Source organism: Haplochromis burtoni, unplaced genomic scaffold, assembly GCF_018398535.1.
Source record: "Haplochromis burtoni strain Fernald_Lab_line unplaced genomic scaffold, NCSU_Asbu1 Contig_7, whole genome shotgun sequence".
In the NCBI taxonomy this organism is placed as follows: domain Eukaryota; kingdom Metazoa; phylum Chordata; class Actinopteri; order Cichliformes; family Cichlidae; genus Haplochromis; species Haplochromis burtoni.
Window position 1 is genome coordinate 3,135,947 of NW_024582368.1, and position 9,084 is coordinate 3,145,030.

The 9,084-nt window shown below is 39.5% G+C and overlaps 2 protein-coding genes across 2 annotated transcripts in view; both read left to right on the plus strand.

The window, feature by feature from the left end:
• LOC102296220 (multiple inositol polyphosphate phosphatase 1) overlaps positions 1-1,128 on the plus strand; it is a 19,883-nt gene extending 18,755 nt beyond the window's left edge. Inside the window, exon 5 of the mRNA XM_005914117.3 lies at positions 517-1,128. Coding sequence (XP_005914179.1) covers positions 517-898 — 382 coding nt within the window. The 3' untranslated portion in view covers positions 899-1,128. The remainder of the gene's footprint in view (positions 1-516) is intronic.
• A 4,229-nt stretch (positions 1,129-5,357) lies between these two features.
• LOC102295709 (bifunctional 3'-phosphoadenosine 5'-phosphosulfate synthase 2) overlaps positions 5,358-9,084 on the plus strand; it is a 13,671-nt gene continuing 9,944 nt past the window's right edge. The window contains exons 1-5 of the mRNA XM_005914115.3: positions 5,358-5,782; positions 7,601-7,715; positions 7,792-8,027; positions 8,170-8,308; positions 8,480-8,598. Of these exons, the coding sequence (XP_005914177.1) occupies positions 5,759-5,782; positions 7,601-7,715; positions 7,792-8,027; positions 8,170-8,308; positions 8,480-8,598 (633 nt within the window). The 5' untranslated portion in view covers positions 5,358-5,758. The remainder of the gene's footprint in view (positions 5,783-7,600; positions 7,716-7,791; positions 8,028-8,169; positions 8,309-8,479; positions 8,599-9,084) is intronic.

Genomic DNA, 9,084 nt, shown 5'->3' on the forward strand with positions numbered 1-9,084 from the left:
TCTGTTTTGATTTTATATACTGTTTTGTTTGTTTGTTAATTAGTTTGTTTGTTTGCTTGTTTTAATCAATTTTAAATCATGCTTTTTATTTGTTTTTGTTTCTAATGTCGTATATAAAGCACTTTGAATCACCTTGTTGTTGAAATGTGCTATACAAATAAACTTGCCTTGCCTTACCTTGCCTTTGCTTCTGACTCGTTTTCATTTCTAGCTGGAATTTCTATTTCCTGCTCCTCCCTGATATGTACTTTTAATTAATTAAATGCTATTTCTAAAAACTATTTAGAAATAAAAACTACAGTCATATTTACAGTTTAAATTAATGTCAATCACTTCAATGTATTTGAAGATGGTAATAACCCCACAATCCCCATATTTGATAAGCTCAGCCAATCCCTATTAGATACCTGGTGTTCACAGGCTGTCAGAAATGCTGAGTCCATGTGGCAATCAACAAACCAATTAACTGACTGTTTGAGTTCTGATATTTCAACACTGAAACTGTGTATTCTGTAGGTCAGGCCAGCAGGTGGCTGAAGCTGTGACAGTCCAGGTGGGCCATGCAGAGACCCTCCTGCCTCTGCTTACCCTTCTGGGCTTCTTCAATGACAGCGAACCGCTGACATCAACTAACTTCGCTGCACAGACCCGCCGTTCCTTTCGCACAAGCCATATGTTGCCCTATGCAGCTAACTTGATCCTGGTGCTTTATGATTGCGGGGGAGGTGACCTCAGACTGCAGCCGCTGCTCAATGAGAAGCCTGTAACATTCCCCGGTTTGGCTGATCAGGCCTCCATGCCGCTCTATCAGGATGTCTTGCAGCACTACAGGGATCTGCTCCAAGGCTGCGACTTTGAAACTGAGTGTCAGCTGTTCAAGCAGCCTGCTGAAGTTTAGGCAAGCACAGTATTTTCTGGAAAAGAAGGCATTATACAAGCATTACCTTAGTCAGAATGTGTCTGTTATTCCATGAATATTTCACTGTTCAACACGGCCTTTCTGAACAGGATTTTCACTCTAGCAATCCAGTGTCTCTGAAACACCCAAAGACCCAAACCTACAAAGTGAATCTGAAGTTCCTGTAGCATTTCAGTATTATCGCTGCTATAATAAAGTATATAACATTTTGGGTTTGGTTTGTTTTTGTTTTTTGCAAAATTCGCTATCATCACTACACAACCTAATGCTTTCATTAAATAATCCATTTTTCCAGTGTAAACATTTATGACTTGCAGATAAGGTCACTCACTTTTCTCAGTGTTCTGTCTTATTTTTAAGGTAAAGCAGTGAAAAACTATTTTAAATGCACTACCATTTGTGGGCAAGAACCATCTTCTTGGATTGGGGTCACTCCCAAGATTCACTTGTCCATGAAAAGAGAACATGTCTGTATGTTTGATTTAAAAAAACAACAACAACAAAAAACAATATTAATAAAAAGGTTGGACACTGGGTTTATCTTTTTTTTTTTCAAATTCACAATTTATTTCTAAATGACAAAATAAAGGAAAATGTAATTTTGATAGCTACACATTAAATATTTACTGTGACATAAATGAGAAGGTGAATGTTTGGGTAGCCAGAAGGAAAAGTTAGGCATATTGGAAATGTCATAGGAAAAGCTTCTCTAAAGTTGTCTACAATACAATCCAGTCATAGTCCAGTCCATGGAACAGTCATTACAGAAGTGCAAAGAGTGCATGAAATGTACAACAAACAAAATGAAACAGCTGCAGTAAAATTAAGCAAAATGGCACTTGTTAGTGACGGGAAAGCATCAGATGTGGTTTGTTTTTTGTTGTATTGCCATATTTTTATTTCACTGAAAAGCAACATAATGCTTCTGCAATGGAAAACTATAGACGGTGTAAAAGCTGGGCAAAGCCACAACAGTGAAGTCCCATTGCAACGGTTTGGTCCGAGCTTTAGATCTACGGTTTGGTAGATCAGACTGTAAAACTGAGGGACGCTGTACAGCCATTGGCCAAGAAATCATGATTGACAAGTCATTCACCAATGAGCATATGCTGTTTTATTCTCTTTTCTTGCTCTAATGATGACCATAGTTTACAAAATAAACTTTATCTTATCAGCAAGGCTTAAAACTGGCAAATGAACACATACAGTCATCAGCAGAGTGTTTAGGCCACAGAGCAAGGAGGCTGATGGCTGTTTTCTCAGAATTGCAAGTCTTTTTGCCACCAGAGGAAGTGCTCCCTGCTGGCCATTTAGAAGAATACATGTTTAAATACACGTATACATGTGTTAAGCAAGTCTGGCTTCACATTTGAGATCCAGAAGCAACAACCATCTTTCAGTCTTTCAATCTATCATGATATATAAATGGATGATCTCCACTAACAGAGCTGTAAAACAACAGCATCTGTTTTTCCTGCTCTGTTACTTGTACTATAGCACAGGCTTCTCATTTGGATTCATTCAGCAAACTCTCATTAAAGACAACTGGTATTCAACAAGTAGTCTGCTGTTAGCCAAACCTACTGTCGCTCTCATTTTTTGCCTCATTCTGCTGACATCTGATGCATCTGCTAATAACTATACTGTAGCACTCATCTAAGCAATGAAATAAGGAAAATACAAATGTACAGAAAATGCTTTTTGGTTTTGTGAATGGACAATGAAGTGGTGGCACATTTTTTTAATAACTGGGATTATTATTTAATATCAGTGATTAACTTCCTTGGTGCCACATCCAGCCTGCAGACCACAAAAACAAATAAAATAAACAGAAATAAAACTAGCTAATTTACAAGTGAAAACAGACTAATAAAGGGAAATTAAATTAACTGTGCCACTCAACATAATCAGAAGCTAACAGCAGTTTTAAAAATGGAACATGGTCTTGCTTGTTCTTTGGAGCACAGGTTAAAAGTGTAAGTCAGTGAACACACCTTAAATATATAGTGACTATTATGTTTTTCTTTATTATCCATAGTATAACATTAAAAGCAATGATCAAAACTGTTACTTAAAATAGCAATAACTGGGGATCATTTCAGCATTGATTTTAAGCATTCAGTTTAAAGGAATGTTTCATCTTATAGGTGTACTATAAATTTACAACAAAATCTAAACGCCCAGTCAGAGAATGCAGGTATGGCAAACCATATTTAACATCGTGCTAGCAAAAATCATTAATCTTGTAAATACATTAGTTAAAATATTTTATTTGCTTTTGATCTTTCACTAACATTTCAGGTAAAAAAGATTGTTTAGATTGATTAAAGTTTCAAACAACATTCCTGCTTTTAAATTTTAAACGCGGTCTAAATTTAGATATGATCTAATTTGCTCTAACGAAGGGGACGTGGAAGTTACTTTAGTTTGTTGCCAGATCAAAGTTACATTAATTTGACTTCCTAAACATTCTCATGATAAATTTAATTTATTCTGTACTTTGACCATACTGAAAAATAAAAAGGACTATTTTAAACTGAAACGCTAAACATAAACTGCTCTTGACCAAGTTACATGTTACGTCTTGATGCAGGTTCAATCATGTATCCCCAAAAGTTGATTCTGTTCATCTGGACGTGGTGAGTTGTCATTATGCAAATGTACTGTTTATAAGATTGGGTGAAACCTGCAGTCATCTGAGACTGAAGAAAGATACACAAAATGCAATATTGTGCTAGCAGAATGTCACTAATCTTGTAAATTTATTGGTTAATATAGTCTATTTGTAATCTAATAGAGCACCTTTGGAATGTAGTAGAACAAGAGATTTGCGTCATGGATGTGCAACAACTCCATCAGGGCCAAAATCTCTCAGGAATATTTCCAGCACTTTGTTGAATCTGGAGTTCCACAGGATTCCATGCTGGGACCAGTTCTATTTACATTATATTTGTTTCCTTTACACAGTATCATTTAAAGGTATAGCATACATTTTCATTGTTATGCAGATGATATAAAGCTTTATCTATCCATGAAACCAGATGACACACAATTAGTTAAACTGCAGAAATGTCTTAATGACATATAGGCCTGAATGACATGGATATTTCAGTGTCTAAATGTAGATAAAACTGAGGTTATTTTACTCACCCTAAAAATCTTAGAAACTTCCTTACTTAGATACTTACTCTGGATGGGATTACGTTGACCTCCACTAACACTGAGATGAATATTGGAGTTGTTTATGATCAGGATATGTCCTTCAGTGTGCATGTTATACAAATAGGTATGCTTGCTCTTTTCCATTTGCAGTGTCTCTAAAATAAAAAACATCCTTCCTCAGAGTGATGCTTTAAAACTACTTTCCACATTTGTTACTTCTAAAATGGACTACAGAAATTCACTATTATCAGGTTGTTCTAAAGCTCCCTAAAAGACTGCAGTTGATCCAAAATGCTGCAGCAAGAGTAGTGACAGAGACTAGAAAGAGAAAGCATATTTCTTCCATGCTGGTTTCCCTTCACCGACTCTTTTCTAAAGTTAGTTGTTGCGAACTTTAGAATCTATTTAAAATCCTTCTTCTCACATAAAAGATCTTGAATAGTCAAGTCCCACCTTATATTAAGGACCTCATATTACCATATCACTCCAACAGAGCACTTCACTCTAGGGTATTTAAAAGTAGAGTGAAGGCAGAACCTCGAGCTTTCAGGCCCATCTTCTGTGGAATCAGCTCCTACTTTGGGTTTGGCAGATATACAGCCTCTGGTTAAGCCTGAAAGTTTCTTTTTTGATAAAGCTTATAGTAATGGCTAGATAAGTTGTCTTTTGTCCTGTCTCCCTGCCCTCACCCCAAAACGGTTGTGGCAGATCGCTGCACTTCTCTGAACCTGGCATGCCAGAGTTTTTTTTCCTGTTAAAATGTAGTTTTTCTTTCCCACTGTTGCAGAGTGCTCGCTCATAGTAGGACAACTGCTTTGTTGGGGTTATCTCTGTTTTCTCTGTATTCTTATACGGTCTATACCTTACAATATTAAAGTGACTGTTGTTGCGATTTGGCTCTAAATAAATAAAATTGAATTAACGCTTATATTTTGTAAGGTTTAGAAATGTCTGGCTAGTTGATTACACATCTTTTTCTGTTGCTAAACAAACTTATGAACTCACTTATTGATACTTCTAAACTTTGAAAGACCCCTTTGAAAGACCCCTTCTAAGGAGGGGCTCATTCTCCCATTGGTGCTTCCTTACTGTGCCCTACATTTAATCATTAAACGTGGGCTACATTTAACCCCTTGTTGCCCCATTTTTGTGACAAAATAGATTTCCATCCAGGAGAAACTTTCTACTTGCTTGTTTTATGACTGGATTTTTTAAAGAGGTTTTTTTCATATGGGGTGAGGTGTGGTGTGAGCCAGTGGCGTCTGGACGTGTGGGGGGAAATGGGAAGACACCAGCGACTTCCTCGACGCCTCAGTAAGAGTGATTTTTACTCCAACGTTTGCCAGTTTGTGTCATTGGGTCGATATATCCAGCTTTACCCGGTTTTACCTCGTTTTTGTTGCTAGTGCCGTTTTTCTTGAAGTTTGCCAGTATCCGCTTTTTTTTTTCTAACGTTGAAGGAGGAGGGCCAGGAGGAGAGGCAGGGCCAGTGGAGTGCTACGTGTCTTGAAAGTCCCTTTTAAACACCCCCCCTCCGTTGCCTCTTTCGATTACTACAGCCCAAAGTTTCTTGCTTTATAAGTCGATCCAGCATCCGACGAACATCCAGGCCTGCGTGTGTGCAGCGGTCCGAGTCCGGCGTCCAGGAGTCCTTTGGCGGCATAACACTAGAGCGAAATGTCCGGAGTGAGGCTTCGCACAGTGAGTAGATGTGGAGATAACGGGTCGAATCAGACACCAGAAATTTAAGCTGTCATCAGATTAGCCCCACAAAAAGCGAAATGTACTGTGTCAGCCAGCAGCCCGACATGTGTGCGAACTTAGTGTCACGTTCATAGACTACCTGCTTTAAGCCCTCCTTAAAAACGGCGATCTTACTACGAAGGTCTGCTGGTCGTGCAGAAAAAAACCCTTCTTTTTTTCCTTAGGAGTGATTATTTATTTAAATGCAATTTTCTGAAAAGCAGGCTTTTTTTACTGTCCTGCCAGGTGTGGCTGTTTGTAGACTTGCCTCGACTCTGAATGGGACAGTTGTTGTAGTAACGTATCCATGTCAGTGTAGTTCATTCATAACATAGAGTGTCTTTTGAGAGAGGGGAGAAAGAGGCCCCTGTTAAAGTGCCAGAGTGATGCTGCACGGGAATGCCGCAGACGTATGTGGAGCCACATATGAGAGATACACCACTGAAGGGGTGCATCATTACTGACACTGTAACACTGATGCAACCACGAAGATTAATCATCAGCTTTCTTGATAAAAAGTCACTTTTCAAAGGAAGTTGCGAAATAGTCGCTCCTTTTGACATTTAGTAGCTAATTCAATTGGCTAAGCTTTCAGAATTGCCATGCTGAGCAACTCAGGAGCAATTAAGTAAGTAAGAAATACTCATGTGTCATTTTCTTTGAGGAATTCGCTGACATAGTTATCAGCATTTATCCCCTGTGATTTCCTGAGAAAGAGGATGGGAGTTGAACTGGAGCGAGGGGAGAAGAGTTACACAAGGGGCATTCTTTAAAAGGAATGCAACAACAAGAGAAAATGAAAAGGGGATTGAAATGAAAAGAGGGTAAAAACTATCAAGGTAGGATGGTATTATTACAAGAGGTATTACAACTTTTAATAGTGAATGATGGGACTTTGTTTTTCCAGCCAGTACCATCATTGTATTCATGATGAGGTGGTGTTTTGGCAGCGCAAGGCTGCAGTGGAAGGTGGCTCCTATGTTTAAGAGAATAGCCCTGTTTGTCTAGGCCTCTCCCACAGCGTGTGGGTCTGTATATTTTTCACATGCGGTATGCCTTCCATGTCCTTTGATTGAAACACACCTTGATTTGTGCTGTGTCAGAGTGCAGGATTTTTTTTTTTTTTTACAACCGAGGCTGTGTTAGCACCAGGAAAAAAGGGCTCTTTTCACAGAAGTTCATCCAATGGCAGCTGGAATCCTGTGCGGTCCTTCGAACTGTTAAACTACTTTCATATTGGGTAGGCATTATAGGCGTAAGGGTGTAGGGAAGAAGGGCGACTGGGTGCAGAGGGTGAACGTGTGGGCACGAGCACTGCCACATCATCGCTTGGCTACAGGCAGCACACTAGACACATTGTCAATTATTCCTCCCTCTCCCTCCCTCCCTGCATCCCTCATGAGCTTCCCTACCCTCCCATTTATAAGTCTTTACAGCTCCATTCATTCACATCCACATAGTTACTTTATCCTTGTAAAACCAGATTCGTCTAGTCTGAAAAATTATATATGACGTGTTACTTTACATGACTTGGAAGTAAATTTAAAAGGATCCAGTGAAAAGCAAATGCTATTTGTTCTATGACATCGTGAACAGCAGGTGAGACTTGTCTGTGATGTCTATCCAGGTAAATATGTCATTTGGTGTGTGAACTGAATACGCTCAAACTGAATACCCTTTTGTCTGCTTCTGAGCCTATACATTAGGTCTATATCTTGTAATATATTAGCCTATATATTTATAATATATTTGGAGCCCCTGCTGCTTCTCTTTTAGAATCTCAACAAGGCGACCAATGTGGTGTACCAGGCCCACCACGTCAGCCGGAGCAAGAGAGGGCAGGTCGTGGGCACCAAGGGGGGCTTTAGGGGCTGCACCATCTGGCTCACTGGTAAATCTTTATAGTTTTTCCACCATATTTAGACTGGGATCAATTTGCTTATTTACCACCATGCTTTTACCTCTAGGTTTGTCTGGTGCTGGAAAGACTACTATCAGTTTTGCCCTGGAGGATTATCTCGTCTCCCATGGTATCCCCTGCTACTCACTGGATGGAGACAACATTCGCCACGGCCTGAACAAGAATCTCGGCTTTTCTGCTGAAGACCGCGAGGAGAACATCCGGCGTGTCGCAGAGGTGGCCAAACTGTTTGCCGATGCCGGCCTCGTTTGTGTCACCAGTTTCATCTCTCCTTTCGCCAAGGTGAGGAAAGCTTAAGATTTACATGCTGCATGTGTTTATTTAAGACTGAAATCATTGCCTAACAAAGGTTGACGCTAGATTTTAAGTCGACCTCGAATCAAAAATGCATTGAAATCATGTATCCGTGCCGTTTCTCCCACAGGATCGTGACGAGGCAAGGAGCGTCCACGCAAGTTCCGGGCTGCCATTTTTTGAAGTGTTTGTCCACGCGCCTCTTGAAGTGTGTGAGAGCAGGGATGTGAAAGGACTTTACAAAAAGGCTCGCGCTGGAGAGATCAAAGGTCAGTGTGATGGTACTCACAGCAAGAAACATCTATGAGATATGAAAGTCATCCCAGACCCTATGAATATCTACAGGCTAGTTTACCACATGTTGTAATTCTGTCTCAGTCAAGTGATTAGGTAGTATTAATGCTGATAGGGTCTGACTGATATCTCTGGTTTATTGCCAGGTTTTACTGGGATTGATTCAGAGTACGAACGTCCAGAGCATCCAGAGCTTGTTCTGAAAACCGGAGAACTCTCTGTAAATGAATGTCTCCATCAAGTGTTGGATCTGCTTAAGGAACAGGTAGGGTTCCAGGGCAGAAGACTTGCTCCAGACCTTTTAAAGCAGAATAAACCACACAGCACAGTGTACACAGACTCTACCCACAGTGTTAATTTACACTTGGCAATTTCTCAGCAGGATGATGAAGAGGACACTATGTAAATTATGTAAAGTTTGAATACTTGATCAGTTATTTTTTAATTTAAACATGAAGCTGTTGTACTAAAATAAGTTCAATATACTAAGGGAGGCCTATTAAGGGAGGCCACACCCCCTTAAAACAAACTATAAGTCTTGATAATTAACATCAATCTTGCAGTGTTCTCTGCCCATCAATGAAATCTTTCACATGAGAAGGAAGTGGTTGGTAACAACTAGCCAGAGGCAATGAACTACCTGGTACTTCAGTGGTTTTATATTACAGCAGCAAACAATAGTGATTCAGCAAGTACAGTATTAAAAACGAAAAAATTAAGTACAGGATATGGACTCCCTTTTTTTTTTTTT